Below are 23109 nucleotides of genomic sequence, written 5' to 3'. Positions count from 1 at the left end.
TGACAAGAACACAATACATGTTTTTGTTGTTCATCGACGACCACGACAAATTTTAGAAAGTTTCGTCTTGAACGAGTGAACTTAGTGCTACTAGCGTTTTGGAACATGGATCTTGTGCTGATAATTCTGGGTTTTCTGCTACTGCAATTGGTTATGTCAATGGTCTTGTGCAAGTTTGTACTGCGCAATTGGAACTTTCATTCTCACACAAATTTGGTCTCAAAGTGAGCTACACATCGGGAGCATATATCAAGTTTAGGAGCTTATGATAGGAGCATATAAGAAGACACAACCGAAATTGCATTCTTGCATCCGAGCCTATCAAAACAGCATAAAGATAGAACAATATACTAGATCACACAAAATGGTGGTCAGAAAAGGTCAATCCGGTCATGCACTTTCTCCCCTTCACAAAGATACCACCCGCATTTTGATTTTAGGTATTGGAGGAGGAGGAGGAAGAAGAAGAAGAATGGCGCACGATTACACAGGTCAGTTCCTTCCCTCCCTCCTTGTTCTTACTTCCTGATTGGACAGAGCAAGACAAGGATCATCTCCTCAACATTCCCAGCACCAAGTCGTACCCAAAGCTGAGCGTGCGTCGTCTCTCTCGGCGCGCCGACACGGGCGACACCATCCTCTCCAATCTCTCCTTCGACGTCTTCCCCGGCGCCGTGGTGGGCATCATCGGCCCCAGCGGCAGCGGCAAATCCACGCTCCTGCGGGCGCTCAACCGCCTCTGGGAACCCCCCGCGCAGACCATCTTCCTCGACGGCCAGGACGTGACCAAGCTCGACGTGATCGCCCTCCGCCGGCGCGTGGGAATGCTCTTCCAGACTCCGTGCCTCTTCGAAGGTAATGCGGTCGTGCTCTTGGAGTTCTTTCCTTCTTCTCTTGGAAGTTGCCACCTAGATTTGTTTCTCTCCGGCCACTCACTTGTTCCATCAGCTGTGATCCAGGGACTGTGAGCTACAACGTTCGCTATGGACCCAAGCTCCGAGGCAAAACTCTGGAAGATGGCGAGGTGCTTGCTCTACTCCAGCAAGCCGATCTGGATTCCTCGTTTGCTGACAAGCCCGTCCACGGCCTCTCGGTCGGCCAGTCCCAGCGAGTAGCGCTCGCGAGAACTCTAGCGAATCGTCCAGAGGTAAGGAGTCGTGATGCTCTTGGCGAAGAGGTCCTTCCTAATGCGGTGTTGATCGTTATAGGTGCTGTTGCTGGACGAGCCAACGAGTAGCTTGGATCCGGTGTCCACCCAGAATATAGAAGCCTCGCTGCTGAAGCTGTGCAAGGACAAAGGCCTCACGCTAGTGCTCGTCTCTCACAGCATCAACCAGGTCCAGAGGATGGCCGACGTTGTCTTTTTGCTCGTGAATGGACAGATTGTGGAGATTGTCACGCCTGGAGAGCTAGAGAACGCGAGCCACCCTCTTGCTAGGCAGTTCTTGGACGCGTCCTGAATCATCCTCCACCATTCCCAGTTTTTTAGAGAAAAAACTTGCATCAGCACCAGCAGTGCTTTTCTTTATGATTTATATGAAGAAACTTTAATTCTTCTGGGAGAGGCTTCTCTCGATTTTGTCCTTGAGGTGGCTGCCAGAGCTCGGCCCCGGTGGAACTCCTCCCGGAAAGTTGATACTTTGCGACGGCTTCTTCGTGAAACCACTAGCCACAAGACAAAAGCAAGTGAAATCTCAAGGAAACGTGGTTCCACTTACTTCTTGTCTGTCAGGATCACTGTTCTTAGAGCGCAGTTTGCGAATCTAAAGTCAAGTTTGTACGTTAGTCAAAAAGCAATATAAAGTTGAGCTCATACCGAGATCGGATTTCTTGCTGGACAGTATCTCCACAGTCGTCGCCAAACAAGGTGACCATGTGTGTCAAGAAGCCGCTGTGAGAGACAACAGCGATCTCTTTCTCGTCACGCCGGAGGAGCCTGTGCAACAAAGAAGAACAAGTTCCGTTCTGCAGGTAGAGATCTATAGCTTTTCTCGCATCACTTACCACTTTAAAAATTCTAGACCGCGCTGGCAGAGGTCCTCGTCAGGCTCTCTGATATCAGCATTCCACCACTCGTCTTCGTCAGTCTCGATCTACAAAGCAAATCAAAGATGATCGCGAAGCAGGAGAGACAAATCAGACCTCGGAAAAATCTACTCCTGGAAACTCGAGTTTGTACCGGCTGATGGGATTCCTTTTGTCGCAGGGATGCACTCCCTGCTCGAGGAAAAGAAAAGAAATTATGCAAAAGGAGGAGCGCGAAAGAATAGCTTAACTGTGTGCTCTCGACAAAGTTCCAGTGCAAGGAACGGAGGACACCGTGCACTCGATACTGCTGGATGAGGAGACTTCCCCACTCCATTCACCATCAACGGTGGTGCAATCTCGCCATCAACGAACTCACCACCTCCAAAAACTCCCACAGCAGTTTGCAAAGTTCTGTCGGCAAAATCGAAAGCTTGAAAGAAGGGCACGGCTGTCCTGGTCTTACCGAGTAAGAGGAGATACCACTACCAATTCAATGCCATTTCCGAGACCAGTATCAACGACATGCTTCCTGAGTCGTGCAACCTTTCAAACAGCACGCAACAAGAAGAAGAAAAAAACTTGCTTGCCGAGACGAAGAGAAAGATCTACCTGGTTCCAGCCATTGGGTGTGAGGCTGGCATCCAGCAGAGCGTAGTCATTGTAGGAGGCGATGTCGACCTCTCCAGCAACGTTATGGTATCCTTGGGCATGTCTCACCTTGTAGTTGTAGCACACACAAAGCTCAAACGCAAGCCGAGGAAGAGATGGGAGCTTACCAAATGGATGATCTTGCAGTGCTGGAGAGGGAGGAGCGTCGGCCCTTGCTCCATTCTCCTCCTAAGAGCCCTACCCAGACTATGTAACACTGAAGCATAGGACAAATTATGGACAAATCTTTGTGGCTTGATTATAGTAGTACTCTCGACAGAGTGAGAAAAAATATAAAAGAGAGAAATGTGGATGGAGCTCAGAGAGATCCATTTTCAACTGCATCCTCTAGCTCCTTGCCAGTATCTTCGATCACATCCGCCAAATCACTGCCAGCACTGGGTCCTTCTGGAACACCTCCAGGGAAGTCACTAGACGCCGAAATCTTGCTCGTAGCTCTACACAACCGAGGAAAACTTGAGAACATAGAAACAAAAGTAGAAGAATACTCGCCTTCTATCCGCGAGCACGACCGTCCGGAGCTCACAATTGGTGTAACTAGACATCGAGTGCAAAGGATTCAGTCAGAGAAAACACGAAAAGTTCAAAGCTTACGGCGAGCGAATCTCTTGCTGGACGAGTGGAGAGCAATCTTCGCCGAACAACTCGAGGAGGTGGATCAGATAGCTGCTGTGCGAGACGACGGCTATTCTCTTCTCGTCGCGATTTAGTATCCTGAAAGAAATCGCGAGTGAGAGAACTTCCGGAGGCGCAACAGAATTACCACTCTATGAATTTCCTGCCGCGAGCATGGAGCTCCTCGGAAGTCTCTCTGGAGCTACACTTCCACCACGTATCCTCGTCGGTTTCTATCTGGAGAACAAAACAAGGTTTGGATCCCCTTCTTGTCAACAAAGCTACTTCTTACCTCCGAGAAATCAATTGCGGGGAACAGATTCTTATAGTCCCGGATAGGACTACGCTTGTCACAAGGATGAATGCCCTGGACAAAGAAAGAGAAAAGATTGTGTGAGAAAAAACCAAAGGAACTTTACGGTGGAATGCATTACCATATGCTCCCTACACCACTCGACTGCTACGAACTTTGGACAGCCCGAGCTGGAAATCGCCGCGTGTTGAGCCTTCCCGACTCCCTCGGCCATCAGAGGTGGATTCTCTTCTTTCACACCGTCTTTCACATCGCTCCCACCGAAAACTCCCACTGCTGTCTGCATGGTTCTGAAAATCAATACCCACGCCGGAGTTGTACAAGACCACCTTATATTACGCCAGGGAACCAAAGGAAAAAATCCACTCACCGAGTCAACGGAGAGACAACCACCAATCCAAGAGCCTCCTTGATCCCAGAAGTCATGACATGCTTTCGAAGCCTCGCAACCTTTGCAAAAGAGAGAAGAAAAAGAAGGATCTTGGAAAAGCTATGGCACAAGAACTTTACTTGATCCCAGCCCATTGGAGTGAGACTCGCATCGAGAAACTCGTAGGATTCGTACGCACGATGGTCCGCCTCACCGGCAACGTTGTGAAATCCCTGCGCATGTCTCACCTGCAAGAAAGAAATCCAAAACCTTCGCGATGCTCTGGATGGAAGATGTGAGCTTACCAGGTGGATGATCTTGCAGCGGTGGAGGGGATACAAGGACGGAGCCGGCTCCATGGATCCAGGCGAGGCGGCTGCCACCAAGGAAGAAGGATTCACGCCCGGCAGCTCAGTCAAGCAAGCGCATGTACCTTTCCTCTTCTTGCCTCTCGAGCTAGCGCCGTGCCTGCGCCTGCGGCAAAAGATCACTGGCGCGGAAGACTTGGAGAAATGCGAGGGATGGAATGAGCTACTGCCACTGCTAGAGATTGGGAAACCAGGCAGCGATGAGACAATGCGCGGTCCAGGCATAGATTGCAAGCACTCACGCTTCACATGGAACTCGCCCTCTCTCCTCTCAAATCAGCGCTCCTCCTTCCTCCTCGATGCGAACATTGCTAAACCTTTTGGCCACGTGTACCCTAACAAGCATCACGCCGGGAATATCCTCGGACCGGAATATACTCTCTTATTGGTGTAAGTACACGCAAAGCGCCCCGATACCCGCGGTGGCTGCAATCGCGAATATTGCAGCTAGAAGGTCGGGCACCGATCCTATAGACAAACAAGATCACGTATTTCAGACAACTGCAATTCAAAGAATTCAAGCAATGTGAAACCAACCTTTGTCATTAGGAGTGATTCTTACAGTGTGGTCTTCGCTAGCCGAGAGCAAAAATCTAGGAACAAGAACAAAGATCAGAGTGAGTTTATATCTCAAACAGTCGTAGCTACCTATCGTCACTCGAGACCTGTACGGAAGACACGAGCTTCTTATGGCGTCTGTATTGCCAGAAACCTTGCAAGTCTTCTGTTAGAAGCGTCACTGCTCCTGAAGGCCTTCCACTGCGCAAGCATTGCTGTAAGTAGCCATGGAATTTAAAGGGTGACGGAAAGCTTACACTGCCAAGCATCCGTTTTGCATCTCAGCAATGGCCGAATTGCCACCCCAAGTTCTGGCCCCTCGGACACGCTTAGACGTTACGGTGTTCCAGGTGATGATTTGACCTGGAAGTTAGATCATTGACATGAAAAGAGACGGATGGAAAGAGAAAAAAACTTGCCTTGGGCTACCAAATGGAGAAGGTTTGTATCGCCTGGAGAGAAGCGGCCAAACGTTGCTCCAGGAAGAGGAATCGTGCTTATTTGGGACCTCTTTGTGAGATCCCATAGCTCGCAAGCTCGCCCATCAACCGTCACCGCCAGACAAGAGTTATCCCTGCTAACATTTTAGAAAACAGAGAAAACTTAATCGAAAGTTGATGATCAAACTGCTTGCCTGAAATCCAGATCGCTTATCCCTTTGTCTGCCTTGTGCGGCTTGTCAAGAACAAGCTTTAGCAAAGGCCATTCGAAGACTTGCAGATGCCCGTTCTAACCAGCTTCAATTGGAAACAAGAAAGGAAAGATGGCAAAGTGGTACCTTTCCACCCATTGCGAGAAAGCTCCCATCCCGACTAAATTTCAAGGCGGACTGCTCGTTGACATGTTTCAAAGCTTGAAGTTGTTCCCTATCAGCAGCAATTTCTATACGCTTCCCTTCCTCTTCGTCACAAAAGAGCCTCAAAATCTCCAATTTTCCATCGTGTCTGTACAAGATCAGTAGGACCACAACATATAATCGTGAAAAATCGGTCTGCCTTCGGTTAGCAATGAAGGAGCACATAAAGTCGGTTCCGTTGGGATGGACGGCCAAAATGTTGGGAACTTCATCGTCCGTGTCAAACGTATAGAGCTAGACAGAAACCAAGAGATCAATTACGGAGTATTTGTGTACAAAACTAACCGGATCACTGAGGCGCAGGGAATCAGCGTCAAAGTTCAAGACAACAAGAAAGTTGGCGGCTCCAATGTGTCGATTGCCACCTCCACCACCGCAGATTATATGCCCGTTTTTGGCCCATGCAGCACAAAGCACAGGCGCGTTCAACTCCTTCTCCATGGCCTGAAGAAAAAATAGCAGATTAAGGATTTACCTTTTAAAAGCTAAGTTTACACCGGAGGAAAAAAGCACCACCTCCAAAATTATGACCTTGCCAAAATGTCACTTAGAAGTAAATTCATGCCCACCGTTTTGATCCCGTTACGCGGAAGTGATACCATGCGCTCTTGTAAGTCCACTGCCCGATCCTCCTCGCGATCTAGCCGAAATCTTTGTCCTTGGTGAGTGGCGGCCGAGATTCAGGCCAATTGCATCTGCAATTCCCAGCAGAAACGCAATTCATTTGGCACTTCCGACACTTGTCCCTAAAGACCATCGTCAAATAGCATTTCCATCTTTCTTTCGATGCACCAAACTGTGGACAAGTAACGCCCTTATCTTCAAACTTTACTGCTTCTCTGGCAACCCGAAGTTTTATAATGCTCGAGTTTCTCACTAGCATCCACCGTCACCCGTCATGATCTTTGGGTTGAGGCATGCAATATGTAACGTGTGAGACCATACGTATAGAGTATGTGCCGCATGAATTCCCCCAAGAGTAGACGAAGTTTCAATATTTTCTCAAGACAACATGAGCTTGATTAGATTTCGCAGCAAGAGCGTGATCGCCTTGGTGAATATGCATACTTGCATGCAGCACCATTACTCAAAGACAAATTCTCAAAGACAAAATGCTCGTCATGGTATTATTATTACTAGTACATGGAAGAGGTCAACTCTATGTGATGTAGGCATTTTGTTCTTGGAAGCTTGTCCCTGCAGTGAAAACTATATGTTCTTTACAATGGCTACTTACTCAAAGCTGTGAAGGTGATGACAGCATTACCTCCGATTGCAATTCAGCAGAAGACTGCACAAAAGGAAATAGGAATCTCGAGAGCAAACCGGACAACGACACAACAGCACCGTGAAAAACTTTTTCTCCTTTTTCTTGCATTTTTATTCCAAGTAATGTATGGTGCGTCTCTGCGTGTGTCTGACAAGCAAAGAAGAAAGTCTAAACAGTAAAAACAATGGGAGGAGAGTGGAGTTCCTTTAAGTTCTCAGCATGATATCGACAGTGGCATTACACAACAACAATAAGAACCAGATCCTTAAGAACCAATTTGAGCAACAACAACAACACCAACACCACCACGAAACAAAAGATCGGGGGAGAAGTCAGCTCTTCTTGGCTGGAGTATGTCAGTATAGCACGACCAATATAGTATAGTATAGTATAGTGGTGGTATATTATACGACCGCCACAAAGGCGCTCCAAGCTTAACAACACCAACATATATATCTCGATCCACTTGGCGCTGTTGTCTGTAGCACTACAACACTGATGTATGAAAAGACAGAGCCTCTCCTCACTGACTGCACTCCAAAACAAAAGTAGCAGGCAGGATCGAGTTACATTAAAAAAGAGAGACACAGTGTATATTTCTTCCCCTGGCTCAAAAGGCTGGCCTGGCATGGCTCTTCTTTAGAAAGTAAGAAGAAAGAAAAACATGAGATTATATACCGACTGATGCGGGATTGTCATTGTCTCCCCATCTTTTTTATTTTTATTTTTATTTTTTTGATTTTTTGTTTTTGTGTTTTCCTTCCTGACAGGAAATTTACAGGCCATATACTCGTGTGTGTTGCTGTTGCCGGCTGACTCTGTCGCTGGCTGTGGTTGCTGGTCTGAATTATGAGCCAAAGAGCTCCTTAGATTCATGCAGTATATACATGTAGCCAAGTTGGACATGACATAAAGGATCGTTCTTTTTGGAGGATATCTTGAACGCTTACAAAGTACGCCACGGTGACCATAAAATCTTTTTTTTTTTTCCTTCTTCTTGCAAAAACCCATGATCATCCGATGATCTTGTATAACCTTGATGTCTTATAAGTAGAAATCATCACTTGAATACATTGATGAAACTTCCAGCGGGGAGGAGACATGACAAGTCCTTCCGTAGTGTCAATAGGAAAGTATAGTACCGTAACAGAGACAGCCAACTAACACCCTTGCACACCAGAAATTCAAGGAAGTTACACGAGAGGAGAGGATCCCAGTTTTGTAAATTGTCCGGTCTGCTAACTCTTCAGAGGGAAAGCGACTTGGAGCTTATGCCTCTCATCTCTCTCTTGCAAAAGCCAATCTTATTGCGTCTCAGGGTGTTATATACGTTGTTGAACATTTGTTACCGGTTACCGTATCTCTGTGGACATTTTGCCGTGTCCTTGCTTCCATCCATACGTTGAATCACTGTTCATGCGTCATAAATGCGCGCATGTCATGATTTGATCGTCCTTACTGCGGGGGAGGATCCATTGCGAAAATATGCCCCAGTAAGTCGAGAGCAGCCAGCAACAAAAACAGTGCCTCTGAAAGAATGAATTTTCTTTTTTGATCAGCAGCAGCATACCAGTGTCCAGGCTCCAGCACTGGCTGCTGCCAGGCTCAGCTCTGATCTGATCAGATTGAGACACAGACTCACACACACACAATTTAAATAGTCATATGTAAAAAGTTGGGAGGTCTGCTTTGTATCGAAAATCTACACTGGGATGGGAACAAACGCATGCCACAAAAGCCTGAACTTGCTGCGATTGCAAGCGAATCATGAACTGGTGATGAAACAGAGCGTAAGAGCTCCTCCGGAGGGTTTTAGCAAAGCCACACGGACTCTGGAAACGCAAAGCGATGAACTAACTCAGCGCAACGGGGGACGAGGGACTCTATGGAGCATGTGTTTTGATGATTGATATGGTCAGTAATGATCAAGTCCGGGATTTGGAAGAGCAAATCTGGCGGATTAATTGGATGACAAAAGCGATTGATCCGATCCAGCCATGCATTATGCATGGGCATGCATGATCGCCAATGCATGGAAGCAAGCCAAAGCTGACACAAACACAAAACCGTACGTGGCGCCGAGGACCTCCACTCAGTCGACTAATTTACACACCCAAGTTGCGCCGTCCTTGCGCTGCTCTCGTGAATCGAGACTTGTTCTAGTGGTCCGGGGGGATTCAAGGAGAGAGGATTGGATTGCACTTGATGCAAAGGGCAACGCAGCTCTAACACTTTTCCGCCGAACCTCCACCACCTTTGTTTTCGCCTTGTCCCGTTGCTGGTCCCCTCCAACCTGAAGGCTGTGTGATTCCAAGACTTTTTTGTTTTCTCTTCCTTCTCTCCCACAGCATTTCATGCTCAAAGAATCATTTGGTGTGGTGTGGTCCATGACACAATTCGGCACAAGGGTCATTCTGGCAAGTGATTGAGAGAGATTATCCCTGGGTTGTTTTATATCAGAAGAAAAAACTATAGCTGGAGTGCAACTTAACAACCTGATTTTTGTTGTTTGTTTTCTCATCCGATCTGGATGTGCTGTAATGTAAGGCGGACAAGGACGACTCTCCTCATCTGTATAGATCATCTATCTCTGTATGTATCGAATATGGAAGCTTCTTTGAAAGGAGCATGTTCCAACGTTGCTATTAACAGTTCTCTGCTTTGAAATCAAACAATATTGGCACATCGTTTTCCTTGATTTCGTGGTCTACTTTCGCTTTGCCTTGGTGTGTTTGGTTTCTTCTCTGAAAGCATCAAGAAGAGCTGGCCAAAAGCTAATACCTCCCGCTCCTTTGATCAGGCCTCTAAATGCGAGCACACTGCTAGCTTAGTCAGTTTGGTAAGTGCGGTTGATCCATCACCAGGTAACGACAATGTGGTCGGCGCATATGGGCCGGGAGCCCACCCCGGAATTTTACAACTCTTATTTCAATCTAAACGATACGAGAGAAAGAATTGAATGAATCGATTGAGAGAAGCAGTCGTCGCCTTCCTTGGAACATTGGAAGAAAAGAAGTTGGTGCATGTAGACCCTCTCATAACGTACTTGTGGAGCGTGGAAGACTCTGGCCTCTCTAAACAAAACGTGGAAAAAACCAGCCTTTGCTTGCAGCGACCAAACTTTTGATAAACAAGGCATAAGATTCCAATGTGGTCGGATCATTAGACACCCTCTAAGCTGCTCTTAAATTTCTATATACAGACAGACCGCCTTTCTTGACTCGAGTCCATGTAATCCTTCAGTCAATTCGAGCATTGAAAGAGAGGAAAACAAAGGTAAAAGAAACGTATAAACACTGGATCCCAGCCAAAGCATTCATTCAACACATCCATTTCACATCCAATCATGTAAGCCACGTAGACAGGACCCCCCCCATACACGGTCGTATGGCAAAGAGAGGCATGGATGCCTACATTCGTTTGTTCGTTCCTCCGTTTTACTGTAGAGTTCATTGTGGTAGAATAGCTATGGCTGCAATGTTCTAGCGTAGGTAGAGATCTAGGCGAGCGATTCTTGTTCCGCGTCTAGCGTGACGACTCCCACCATCGGCTGATCAAATTCGCTGGAAAAATTTCTGGACTAACATATCTTCTTAAGTTTTCTAACGAAATCCAAAACGCGACACCAGATTTGCATCGATCTAGCACAGGAATAGAGCAAACGGATTCATGGATTTGCCTCGGACGTCTATAATCTCGTGCCCGTGGGCTGTACGGCGGAGAGATGGACGAGAAATGGAGGAGCTGTGTCCATGGCAACACGGGGAATGGTTCCGAGCCAGCAGCGCGCGAAGCTATATAGCAAAAGCTAGCTTGTAGCAAGATTCATACATGTAAGAAAGGCTACCACGGGACGAAATTGGGACTTCATCGGCAGAGGGAGGAGGAGGAGGAGGAGGAGGTGAAGGCGACGAAAGCTGGAGACGCGCTCTCGACAATCGCTTCCATGGAGCTTACCTCTCCACGGCCACCCAGCGCAGCGATGGAGCGGCCCTCCCATTCATTTTTGGAGCTCAGCAGCATTTCAGTGCTGCAGGAGCACCTGCTGGGCCGTCGTCTTCGTCGTCGTCCTCGTCGTCCTCACACAAGGACCCCTTCCTGATCGTCGGCAGGGATCCCTCTTCCTCGACGCCCTGCGCTGCTGGGCATCATCAACCCGTCGGCATGTCTGCAAGCAGGCGATCATCCTCGGAGCAGCAGCCACAGCCGCAACCGCAACCGCAGCAATCCTTGTCTCTGGACCTGGAAGAGCAACAAGGTCGGGCTGCTCCCCCCACCTTCGTCTCGTACATGGGCAGCCGACTGCCCGTGGCTATGGCGATTAGTAGAGATCAACACGACCAATTCTACCAGCTTAACAGATTGCCTTACGAGTCGATCCCCAGCTCGAGGCAGCCACCGGCACATCCGCAGCAGCAGCAACACGTGCTGGAAGGGGGATTCTTCTGGCCTGGGGCAGCTCGCTCTGCAGGAGGGGTGCCTCCGCATTTCAGCTCAGGTCCAGTGGCATATGGCTTGCGCGATTCGCCGGCAAGGCAAGAGCAAGAGACGGCGGGTCTCGTAATTCCCAAGCATATGGCGAGGCCGCAGCCGCAGGCAAGCAGATCCGACGAACCCAACACCCTGGATATGAACGTGCGAGGTATGAACCTCTTAGCACCCCAGCAGCGTTCATGGCCCGACCACCACCACCAGCAGCTGGCGCAATTTCATCAACTGCACCAGCTTCAGCTGCAGCAGCAGCAACACGCTCAGCAGCAGCAGCAACAGCATGTACAGCATCATCAACAACAGCAGAATATTCATCACCAAAGGCCAGACTCTCCCACTGTTGTTGCTCAGCTCCACAGATCGGGCTTGCAGCCGATTCTCCAGCACGAGCAGCAGCATCATCAGCTCCACCAGCAGCTTCAACAAGCTGGGCAGCAACAGCAGCACAATTTGCTGGCAAGCAGCTCCAGCACGGCCAGCGCCGGCGGGAGCAGCACCTGTAAGGAATGCGGCAACCAGGCCAAGAAGGATTGCGTGTACCAGAGGTGCCGGACTTGCTGCAAGAGCCGAGGTTTTGAGTGCTCCACACACGTTAGGAGCACCTGGGTCCCGGCTGCCAAGCGACGAGAGCGGCAGCTCGCCGAGGCTGCAGCCGTCGCATCGGGCCAGCCCCGTCCCAAATCCAAGCGGAACCGAGTCATTGCCATGCAGCAGCAACAGCTTCAGCTGCAACACCAACAATCCTCGGCCGAGCAGGTCATGATCTTAGACGAGGATATTACCGCCGTCACCCCCACCACCACCAACACCTCCAATTCCCCTCACAGTGACGCCAGGCAGCCGCAAGGTACGCTATTTCTTCTCGAAGCGACTGCCATTTGCTTGCTTTTTCCTGGGCAGTGCATGCATCATTCACGACTGCATTGTAACCTAGGGATGCATATAGGCAGGCGTGGCCTAAGAGCGTGAGGAATCTCTGAAGGACCTTGCCTCTTGTTTGCTCTCAGCAATCAAAGTACAGGGGGAAAAAGAGAAACCAAAGTGTTACTGCAGCCAACTAGTCAGGTTTGTCTGTCACCAAAAGCACCTTAAGTTCCGGGCAATTGAATGCTCCATGCAGCTGAGAGCAGCTGCTAAACTGAAAAGCTTGCATAAGATTGCTCTCTGAATTCATGAATTCATGAATGAATGAACTGAACATATAATCCGTACTCAGCTTTGCATTTGTTTGCGACAGATGCAGGCAGCTTGCCCTCGGAGGTGAGAGCCCAGGCGGTTTTTAAGTGCGTCAAGGTGACGAGCGTGGAGGACGGTGGGGAGGACGAGTTTGCGTATCAGGCAGTGGTCCGAATAGGGGGCCGGATCTTTAAGGGAGTGTTGCAAGATCACGGCGTTGATGCTGGTGGAAGCATCAGTGGCGACACGACCAGCCTGGGTGATCTCCAGCAAGGTGGTGGTGGTGGTGCTGCTGCCGCTGCTACCGTGGGAGGAGGAGCAACAGCAACTGGAGGATCGCCCACCCCTCCGCAGCTCTTGCAGCTGGATCCAATGTTTCATGGAGGAGGGTCATCAAGCCAGAGCCACAGTCACCACTTCCACCAAAGCTCTAGTAGAGAGGTAGAGTGACAATTTATTTGTCCTAGAATTGTTGCTCGTGGCGAGAGCGTGTAAAGATTCATCTCGCAATGAGAAGTCAACGGTCTCAACCAAGCCATGTGTGCTTGACACGTCGGATTGTTTTCAACGGTAAACTGCCACGTCCGCCTTTGGCTATGGCTGCTCTTCACAGGATGCGTCTCTCGTTCCGGTCGCTGGGTTGCGGCCTCTCGTGGAGCTTCAAAGGTAGGGCGAGGCGGCGCTTCCTGTGGTGGGGCAAGCGAGACGATGAGATGCGTGCCAAGGCGACAGTCACAGCCAAGGTGAAGGGAGTGCTACTCCACCTGAGAATTTTCATGCTTCTTGGCCCGGCCCCTCATGGCGGACCTGCGAGTCATGGTGCTGGGATTTGGAGGAGGGTGGACTATTCCGCTCGGATCAGCTGCTGGAAGAGCTTCCTCAAGCTCAAAGGAAGCAGCGTTCGTGCTACCACAAGTAGCGCTGGGCCGAGCCGTCCAAGCCCAAGTGTTGCCTCGTCGCAGGTACAAAATGGTACCTCGAATATGTTCCAGGCCATTGTCACCAGAGTTTTCAGCAGATGGTCTCCTTCACAGCTTTTCAAAAGCTTTGAATGCTCTTACCTGCTTGGATTTCTGGGTCTGGCTTGGAACTATATGTGGGAGAAGTTTTTAGAAGCGTTTGCAATTGTCGTGGCTTTGATAGTCGATTTGATTATTCGTAAACTTACAATGTCACTCAAATATTTTTATGCAAGAAGATAGTTTGATTATATTATAGATAAAACTATTCTAGTAAAATATATTTGTAGTATTTCATCAAGAACATTTTCTAATAAATCATTGGATGGATTCAAAAGAACAATCCCATGATCATGTAATAAGAGGCAATTATTAGAAATTTGTGGAATTTCTACTTCCAAATCCACTGTATTTTCTAGTTTTTTAATCTAAAGGAGTAACCTCTTACACATGCAAATCATTAAAACTGTGAAGGATTTTATAAGATATGTTTATAAACTAAATTGATTAGTATATACTATCTATCTAATGGTTAAAATTCATTTATAAATTCATATTGTATTTATACATATTTCTAATTTAAATAATACTATGAGTGCATAGTGGAATATAAAAATATGTATATCAATTAACCCAAAAACCCTAACTTATATATAAGAGCAAATGGTTCAACTACCAAAATCCCACTATACTAATATTAGTATACAGCATTGTAGTTGTACAATTGGACCTCACAATATATATATTTCAAAAATTCAAAAGGTAATAACAAGCAATTATTACTTTAGAATCCAAAATATTTCATTCAAGGATGAATTGTTTTGAATTATTATTATAATTTGTATCTAGCAAAGAAGAACATGACCAGCTATTTGCCTCTCTCTAGTGTCAATGCAAGTTAAATCATTTGTAATAACTTCCTTGATTGGATTATATTCCTATTGAACTTTATCGATAATTATTGTAGCAAGTAAATAATTTTTCTCAGTATGTGTTCAAATTGATTAACTTAAAATAAAAACTGTTATGTTTGAGATTCTAGTTTATTATATCATTTTCCTTTTCAAATAACAGTCTTATTTTACTTTATTTTAAAATTTAAAATTTGAACTTTTTGCTAGTTTATAAAATAAGTTTTATGCTAAAATAAGTTATTAATCTATTTATATTTTACTTATAAGTAAAAAATAAAAAGTTTATTATTTATTTAAAGGATTATATTATATTGTTTAAATAGGTGTACAAACTTGATGATGACTATAATAATATTTTTTAGTAATTGTATTATATTCATACTCTTTATTTAGCACAATAGTATCAAATAATACATATTAAAATTATAGTTTTAATTGATCTTTCTTAGACCTCACAGTTTTAGTATAATTTATTTAGTGATTAAAGAGATTCTTGCAAAGGCATACTTGGAGGGTGTGGTGGCAATGCTGGAGGAACCACCACGTTACCACCAACAGTAAGTGCTATAACTACTCATTAGTGTTAATTATAAAATATAATTCTGCCAAATAGTTATTCTAGGTCGAGAATTTTACAGATTAATAAATTTACTTTAATACTTAATAAAGTGTTAAAAGAGAGAAAAGAATATATGCATAATTTTATGAAATTCTAGGATATATAAGTTATGGAACACTTAACATTGTATCAATATATATAAAGAGAAAATTTTGAACTAAATTGAATCACTTTTATCATTAAACACTGTAGAATTTGAATAAAACTCAAAAATTAAATTTTATAGACTATATTAAATATGTTTACCAAAAATATTACAAGACTGATTGTTCAGCTTTTCCATTTTCTATCACTCAAGAAGTATAAACACTTTCTATTGCTAAGAATAAGAATTTTAATTGTTGAATAATTAATATTTTAATTTTTGGGTTTTTATTTTATGAAACTTAATATTTATGGTGTATTAGTTAATAATTTGTTGCACATTGTATGCAGCAAACATTTGATTTTCTTAATAGCAATGTTGTTCATGTGTAGTACACTTTATTAATCCTAATTCATCAAATAAATGTTTATAATTTCAAACATATTTATATTTTATAATACAATATTAATCTTATTGCATATAAACCATTATATAGTAGAAAGTATTTAGAAAATTTTATAAATTATAAACATGTTTATTAATTATTAAACAAGATTAATCTAAATGAAAAATTGTTAGATGGTAGAATATCCCAGAATATATAAGTATATTCTAGGTGTAACTTAGAAATTTGCTTAAGGAAAAAGTAAAACTTTTCCTTTTTGAGCTCTTCACAACTTCCTTTAAAAAATTGTAAAAATATTTTAATGTTTGCCTAATGTTTTTGGTAGAAATTTTGGCTGTTCATGAAAACATGGTTTAGCATGGGCAATTACATAGTTTTGTATACATCAACACCACATATGAATTCTTCATATGCTTTGTTGGGAAATTACATGGTTTTGTATACATCAATACCATATATAAATTTTTCATGTGCTTTGTTAGGCAATTTGATATAAAGCATAATATCATGGAGAAGGAAGAATTGGCTAATGGATAAAAAATGGGATTGTTTTGAGCACTAGGCACAGCTTGCATTAGATCCACATTAGGTGTCTATTATCTCATTGAATTTCTTGGGTGGGTTGCTTAACTTGATTTTTGTGGTTTAAAACTGTGGATAGAAGCCACTAGCAATTGATAATCAAATTTGATAGGTGTGATCTTCTTCTTAGTAGTCATCCTCTCAATGAAGGGGTAATGTATTTGGGTTAGATGGAGAGGTAATCCTCTAACTTATTTAAATTGATAAACTTTTTCTTGAGTTATTTCTTTAGTGGTAGTGTAAACTAGAGTATGCACCGATAAGGATGTCGATTTTCTCAAGGGAGGAGCATGTCATGAATATGATTGTGAATATCGAAAATTACTTATTAGTGAGTCCTTTCAAATATTTTTTTTTTTACTACCATAATGGCAGGTGGTCGGTACTACTAATTCCTTTTATCAATCCCTCTTGTTCAAGTGTTACTAAACTATATTTAATATTTATATTTGGCTTAATGAGCATAAGGAAGGAATTTTTAAATGTTTATTTAGCTAAAGCATACTTAACTTGGTTTTTTAATTATCTTTTACTTTGTTTTGTATTGGTTTGTTAAGAACCCCCACATATTGAGCACTACTCCTTTAATATCACTACATGATAGTTTATTGTGTCCACTAAATACCCTCATTATCATGCCCCATGTTAATCTTATTTGGTTTTATAAGCTATTTATAAAAAGTGTCTAGATTTATTAATTATGCATGTAGAGAGTGTGTTTGTTCTTGTTTTGTATCCAGCTTGGGTCTAAACCCTATACCATGCTAGCTAGTGGAATACTTATATCCTCGTGTTAGACCACTAGTATGTTGAAATAAAGTTAAATTCTGTTTGGCTTTGTTTTGCATATTAGTCTTTGGTATTGAGATACTAGATGCTCTAAACATATTCTAATATCACTCCATATTCATGTATTTTGCTTCCCTTTATTTAGTGGCTTAAGACTTTAAAACTCAAGTTCTGTTCTATTGCTCTTGGCCCCAAGGGCTAGGTTTTGCTCCGTAGTTATTCTATAGTAAATCACTATAGGATATATGATGAAAATTACATGTGGTTTTATAAGTGAATAATCTTGTGTATATTTTGAAATTCAAAATATACCAATAAAGGGCTTGTTTTGAAAATGTGTCAATGTTATCTAAACAATATAAGTTTTTAAACCCAAAAAGGTAGTAAATTGTCACACTACAACTATGTACTCAAGTGTATGTTATTCATACTGGCACAAAACTCTTGGCTTTTCGGGCACAAAAAAAATCTAGAATAAAGAACACACACATTAGCATATATATTAAAAATGAATATATATAAATCAATTATTTATTTATATGCAAATTTTATATTGCAATGCTCATCACTCCTTACACAATCATTACAACAACTATGAAGCTTAAGCTAAGAAGCAAAAATTCAATAAAGAAAACCTTATGCTATTGCTTTGCAATATGTTTAAGCCTAACAAACCACTAAAATGCCATAATCTTACATGCGTGATTAGAGATATTAGAAATTGATAAAGTTAATACCTTACCATAGTTACAACACAATTCACTAGCTCATATAAAACCATTGCACTCAATCCAAAGAAAGGCTTTATGCTTGCCTTTATACATCACACTTCAAATAAGCCACAAGAAATGACATTTGCAAAAGTAATTGAAGCACCATGCTTTACATTAAAATATATTAAATGTTTCTAAACCACAAAAAATGAGGCACAACTGTGCAATATGAGAGTTGAATGGAGCATGTGTAAAAGAGGAGAGAGAATGCCATAGTTAGAAGATCATAAATTCACACTTAATGAAAAAAAGAGATAAAAACTCATTAAATTCATAGTTGGCAATTTTGAAATGTCATGCCTAATTTATACATGGTATATCCCATGCAAAAATATTATACATATATATATTATCACATTTTAATAGTTTTTATAGCAATTGAAAGGTGATTATGTGCATAATATTTTTTCATAGAACTCAAAAATAAAAATAATTTGCTATGTGTTGCATGTAGAACATTTGGTTTGCTTAAAAGTAGTGTTATTCCTACTTATTAATTCAATTTATCAAATAAAAGTTTATTTATAATTTATAAACACAAGACTAACCTTATATTAGATGGTAGAATAAAAAAGAATATACTAGAAAGTGTTTAAGTATGTTTATAAACTATAAACATGTTTATAATTATAAATACAAGATTAATCAAAATGAATAACAACTGTTAGATGGTAGAATATCCTAGAATATCCAAGCATATTCTAGGTATATTCACTGCCAAAAATATCTGCATATATATTTATAAATATATATGTGCAATCCATTACGAAAAAGTTTATATGTTTACACTCTATGATAGAATTTATTTTTATGGGAAGAAATAAAAGGACTAGACATCAAAATAATTAACTTTGATGCAGCAGAGGGATGATTATGTCCATTCCGTGTGGACTTGGCGTTTGCTCGTGGAAAACATCTGTTAATCAGAGTGTCGTGCAAAAAGGCACCATTCCACTTGTTACTAAATCTTATATCAATCGCATATTATATATAATTTGGTTGCTTCTCGCAGCCTTTTTCTCGGTCGAACGATGACCCGGGACAGATTTTTTATAAACAAATCAAAGAGCAGCTAGGGAGCCATCTGGGATCCCCATTGAAGTCCACAGCATTATTGTCACACGGCGGGATCTTTTCTCAGGGCTTGTCTGGTCCCTGTGATGTTTGTGGGCGATCATGGTTTGCGCCTTGTGGAGCTTGTCTCCAAACAAAGAACGCAACGAAGCCCATGCCTTGTTTGCAGCGATTCGGAAGGGCGATGTGGGTGGCGTGAGGAATGTGGCGGAGCAGCATCCACATCTACTCAATGAAGCTCGGTCCCTGCGCCGTCTAACGCCCTTGCACTTGGCGGCCTCCATTGGTCAGCTCGAGGTATGGTGGACCAAAAAAAAACCTCTTTTCAATGGCTCGGTTTCTCTTTTTGATCATCAGGTCTTGATCGCATTGCTCGAGCGAGGCGCCGATGCAGAACCTCTGGATCGGTATGGCAAGGTAAGCACGCTCGTGAATCATCTGTGCGTGAGAAGTAAGTGCTCCAAGTCATATTCCAGACACCCTTGATGCTTGCTTGCAAGCAGAAGAAATGGGCTTGTGCCGAGTGGCTTCTCGATCGCGCCGGAGCGAATGTAAGGAACTTACACTCAGGATTGACTTCTAAACGAGTTTTGCTTGCCCGTTTGGTCCATAGATAATTGTATTTGGTTCGTCACGCGGAAGAACATGCTTACACTATGCTGCCAAGGGAGGAAACTCTTCGTGCGTCCAGAAGATCTTGGCAGCAGCCGATTCAAGTACTTGGTACGTTCTAAATCCTTTGAACGTTTTGTTTCCCCGATGGCCAACTTGTATGCTTTCTCCAGGGGTCTGGCGAGATTCCTGAATGCGCAAGACAGGAGCGGGATCACTGCTCTTCACCTGGCCAGCTTGAGCGGCCATGCCGCCGTCGTCCAGGAACTTCTAAGCAACGGAGCGCTGGTCTCCGCGAGAACGATTCCTTATGGCCAGATCAATGAGTAAGTCATCCATTTTTCTGTCTTACAGAAGAGAAAACTTTCGACTTGGTCAGACTTGGTGGCGGAATGTCCCCGCTGCATGCTGCTGCTCGTGGAGGCTCGGTCGAATGCGTGCAAGCGCTCCTCTCATGGGGAGCAGACCGAAGGCATCGTGACAACGAAGGGTGATCGCATCAAACGTAGATCTCTTCTTTCTCATCATCGTTTGCTTCACAGGTTCACTGCTTACGGAGTGGCCAACGAGTACCACAACTTCGCGTGCGCGGCTCTGCTCAATCCCAACGCAGCAGAGCCGCTGGTGTGGCCATCGTCTCTCAAGTTCATCAAGGAGCTGGAGCCGGAGGCCAAGAAGCTGCTCGAGGCGGCTCTACGCGAGGCCAACCGGCGGCACCACCGACAGCAGCACCGACCACGAAAACAAAATCAACAAGAGCGAGATCTATCCCAGGCAAGACAAACTTTTCACTGTTGTCCCCACGAGTGCGAGTGGTCTCGAGAGACTTTGTTCTCTTTCTTTTTCCTTTGGACGATTGAGTGGATGATCTCCGTCGAGTGAGCGAGTGACACGGCAAGAGAAGCACAGATTAATTCGCTGCTGCTGTGGACAGGAACTCGCTGCTAGTGGGAGCAGCTCCATCAAGGACGAGGACGTGTGCTGCATTTGCTTCGACCACTTGTGCACCATCCAAGTCAAGGACTGTGGCCACCAGATGTGTGCAACCTGTGCTCTCAAGCTCTGCTGTCACGGCTCCTCGTCGTCGTCGTCATCACCGCCGGGAGCACTAGCATGTCCGTTTTGTAGGCAGGACATTGCATCGCTCGTGCTGGCTCCATCATCGATATCTCATGGCTGCCGGGACGAGCAGCAGCAGGTTCACCACCAATCGTCGTCGTCGTCGTCCAGGCGATCCAGGAGAGTTAAACCCCTCTCGCCGAGCGTTTCGGTTGTTCTTCGTCAACTTAGTCATGAGGTATGGCGGAATCATGGCACGTTGGTGTGTTTGATCATTCCTTTAATCTTCTTTTCTTCTCGTTGCAGGAGATGGAAGGAGGCGATGCTCCACCACCACCAAACTCGAGTGGATTAAACAAAGGGAAAGAAGTGTCAATCCGGTGGGTGTAGAGCTGAAAGTTTTTGTGCGTGCTGCCAGGCCTAGGAGGTAGAGGAACCGATCGCGAAAGCAAAGATTTTGGAGAGCGTTTGCTCGCGGAGTCGCTGCTGTTGCGTTTGTCCGTGTCGAGCCTTGATTGTCATTCAATGCCCGGCAACGGCCGTGCAGACCCGACGATGGTCTCATGAACTTCTTGCCACTCCCTTAAAAAGCTTTTTCTTTCTCTTGCTCTCACTCGTTGCTTCGTCGTCGGGGAGGGGCGACCGGATGGATTGAGCATGAATGAATGGATCCTTCGCTCGTGTCGCATTGCAATGCAGCCCAGGAGCATTCGTTCTTAATTGAGAGTGCTTTCCTCGGAGAGAAAGTACTTTGGATGGAGGAGGGAGCACTCCTCGGCTGGCTATGGCTATAGGGCATCTCTCCAAAGCCCCTACCTTTCTCCCACTTGTAATGAATGCGAGAGGTAAGATTCGATACTAGATAGATAGCTAGACTACTGGAGGTCGCGCTGATTCCTAGAGGCACGCTCGCTCTCTTCTCAATGGATCGCGACGAGGAAGAGAGACCGCCGTCTGGATGGCCGCTCGGGCTCGAGCCCGTGCACTTGAGGAAGAGAGTGCTCGACACACTGGTGGACGAAGATCGAGATCCAAGCAGCAACACAATGAGAGGCACCGCCGGCGGCGCCAAGATCTCCACCACCAGCTACTCCGACGAGACCTCCAACTTGGAAACCGAGGTACGCATCAAGACACTGTTTATGGGTTATCATGATCTCGATCGTGCAGTCGAGCTGCTCCTCCAAGTTCTTCCCGGATGACAAGCCCGTGACGCTGGGCGAGATCCTGGGGATGTCGCTCAACCATCTGGCCACGAGCTCCTTCCGATCCATCGAGCTCCACGTCGCGGAACAACCATCGTCGTCGCGGTCGAGCACTAGATCCTGGTCGAGCCCCTGGAGCCTGATGATGCGATGCAAATGCACCAGGGCGTCGACGGCCTCGAGCAGATTCGAGGACGATATCCCCATGCCCGGCAGGATTTACACGAATTCCATGTTCGAGGAGGATGGCGATCAGCACAGCGACGGCGGCCATGACCGTGATCCGGTCTCCCTTTTGGACCACCTCCGGGGCTCTGCGCTCCACGACATCGCGGAGAATCCACTCTTTCTGCTTGATTACGTAGCAACGAGGCAACAAAGGAGAGCTAGCTAGCATGAGCGAGTGGATTCGGAGTGGACTTTTCCCTCCCAAAGGTCAAAGCCTTTGGGGTGCATTGGATGTTGACTTTGTGAGCATTGATATTTCTTGTTTGATTTACGCTAAGCTGACTTTTGGATCGATGCCTTTCTTGACCCCTCTTCTAAAAACCGGAGCAAACTCCGGGTCTTTGCCATGAGAAGGTGAAGACTGCACGAAAGATTATAATAAAATCAAGAGGAATGCCTCCAACTCCTTGAGCCCTTGACAAATGTCATGGATCATTCCCAACTTGATTGCACCTTTTCTGTGATTAGCCCCTCTCCTCTGACTCGCTCCAAAAGCTCACCCTTAGTGTCGTCGTGCTGTTCTTCCCCATCATCTTCCTTGGAAGGATAGAATTACAATCGTGTCGTCGTGTCTGTCCCATTGCAAAGACAATAGGGGCAAAAACACCAAGCCGAATTTATCATCTTGTATTGTGCTTCTTTCCTGAAAGATCCATGTACAAGTTGGTGTGAGCTTTCGTCGCAAGCACAGGGCAGCTTCAAGGCCAAAATGAGGAGAATCCAAATCGAGATCAAATCGGGGTAGCGCACCAAAGATTTCCCAAAATTGACCCATCCCAGGACATACTTATAGGTACTTTTGCTCGTTGTCATGCAATCTCGGTGAAATATTCCAAGCTTTAGCTCTCTTTTAGGAAAGGAAAGCTGGGCTGGCGGAGCATATATCTTGGATAAGCTCACTCATCAACTTACAGGTCGAATACATTTTCTATACAACTGTGTATCAAAAAAAAAAAGAGGGTGTTGGTGTTGCTGGAAAGTACCACTGGATCCCCCCAATATACAATATGAAAATGCCAGAGAAGGGGGATGAATGCCCCTGTGTGTCGCGAATTTTTGTTAAGTGGGATGTGAACGATTGCCCATTTTC

The 23109-nt window shown here is 44.8% G+C and overlaps 6 protein-coding genes across 14 annotated transcripts; 3 read left to right on the top strand and 3 right to left on the bottom strand.

Annotated features, from left to right (window-relative positions):
* The first annotated feature begins 398 nt into the window (after nt 1–398).
* Nucleotides 399–1555, top strand: LOC9640445 (ABC transporter I family member 17). The gene is made up of 4 exons (XM_002972014.2): nt 399–491; nt 538–855; nt 960–1147; nt 1209–1555. The coding sequence occupies exons 1-4, from the start codon at nt 473–475 to the stop codon at nt 1458–1460; spliced, it is 777 nt and encodes a 258-aa protein (XP_002972060.1). The 5' UTR covers nt 399–472; the 3' UTR covers nt 1461–1555.
* Nucleotides 1499–2903, bottom strand: LOC112346928 (phosphoglycerate mutase-like protein). Its single transcript, XM_024676884.1, has 9 exons — nt 2805–2903; nt 2638–2745; nt 2492–2571; nt 2277–2439; nt 2143–2217; nt 2005–2093; nt 1817–1936; nt 1719–1763; nt 1499–1665 (listed from the first exon to the last, which is right to left on the bottom strand). The coding sequence occupies exons 1-9, from the start codon at nt 2856–2858 to the stop codon at nt 1548–1550; spliced, it is 852 nt and encodes a 283-aa protein (XP_024532652.1). The 5' UTR covers nt 2859–2903; the 3' UTR covers nt 1499–1547.
* Nucleotides 2904–2913: 10 nt separating this feature from the next.
* Nucleotides 2914–4686, bottom strand: LOC9640703 (phosphoglycerate mutase-like protein). 6 transcript variants are annotated; one of them, XM_024676883.1, is made up of 11 exons: nt 4606–4686; nt 4429–4469; nt 4301–4371; nt 4136–4243; nt 3996–4075; nt 3747–3915; nt 3605–3679; nt 3461–3549; nt 3292–3411; nt 3190–3234; nt 2914–3134 (listed from the first exon to the last, which is right to left on the bottom strand). In XM_024676883.1, the coding sequence occupies exons 3-11, from the start codon at nt 4352–4354 to the stop codon at nt 2996–2998; spliced, it is 879 nt and encodes a 292-aa protein (XP_024532651.1). In that variant the 5' UTR covers nt 4355–4371; nt 4429–4469; nt 4606–4686; the 3' UTR covers nt 2914–2995. The 6 variants fall into 6 exon arrangements, with proteins under 6 accessions (XP_024532651.1, XP_024532647.1, XP_024532648.1 ...); XM_024676879.1 differs by having other exon boundaries at nt 4429–4686; XM_024676880.1 differs by having other exon boundaries at nt 4301–4538.
* A 59-nt stretch (nt 4687–4745) lies between these two features.
* Nucleotides 4746–6379, bottom strand: LOC112346968. The gene is made up of 6 exons (XM_024677015.1): nt 6347–6379; nt 6063–6221; nt 5700–6011; nt 5556–5611; nt 5341–5495; nt 4746–4831 (listed from the first exon to the last, which is right to left on the bottom strand). Exons 1-6 carry the CDS (start codon nt 6377–6379, stop codon nt 4746–4748), a joined length of 801 nt encoding a protein of 266 aa, XP_024532783.1.
* Nucleotides 6380–10425: 4046 nt separating this feature from the next.
* LOC9640702 (homeotic protein female sterile) lies at nt 10426–13924 on the top strand. 3 transcript variants are annotated; one of them, XM_024676990.1, is made up of 3 exons: nt 10426–12385; nt 12546–12603; nt 12776–12930. In XM_024676990.1, exons 1-3 carry the CDS (start codon nt 11212–11214, stop codon nt 12819–12821), a joined length of 1278 nt encoding a protein of 425 aa, XP_024532758.1. In that variant the 5' UTR covers nt 10426–11211; the 3' UTR covers nt 12822–12930. The 3 variants fall into 3 exon arrangements, with proteins under 3 accessions (XP_024532758.1, XP_024532756.1, XP_024532757.1); XM_024676988.1 differs by lacking the exon at nt 12546–12603 and having other exon boundaries at nt 12776–13924; XM_024676989.1 differs by lacking the exon at nt 12776–12930 and having other exon boundaries at nt 12546–12748.
* Nucleotides 13925–18876: 4952 nt separating this feature from the next.
* LOC9640701 (E3 ubiquitin-protein ligase XB3) lies at nt 18877–21195 on the top strand. Of its 2 annotated transcripts, none has more exons than XM_024676951.1 (9): nt 18877–19212; nt 19273–19332; nt 19419–19466; nt 19529–19638; nt 19701–19853; nt 19907–20017; nt 20070–20301; nt 20462–20824; nt 20893–21195. In XM_024676951.1, exons 1-9 carry the CDS (start codon nt 19018–19020, stop codon nt 20974–20976), a joined length of 1356 nt encoding a protein of 451 aa, XP_024532719.1. In that variant the 5' UTR covers nt 18877–19017; the 3' UTR covers nt 20977–21195. The 2 variants fall into 2 exon arrangements, with proteins under 2 accessions (XP_024532719.1, XP_024532718.1); XM_024676950.1 differs by having other exon boundaries at nt 18878–19212; nt 19392–19466.
* The last annotated feature ends 1914 nt before the right edge of the window (nt 21196–23109 follow it).

This window comes from Selaginella moellendorffii, unplaced genomic scaffold (genome assembly GCF_000143415.4).
Source record: "Selaginella moellendorffii unplaced genomic scaffold, v1.0 SELMOscaffold_18, whole genome shotgun sequence".
Lineage (NCBI taxonomy): Eukaryota > Viridiplantae > Streptophyta > Lycopodiopsida > Selaginellales > Selaginellaceae > Selaginella > Selaginella moellendorffii.
This window is presented reverse-complemented; position numbering and strand designations above follow the sequence as displayed.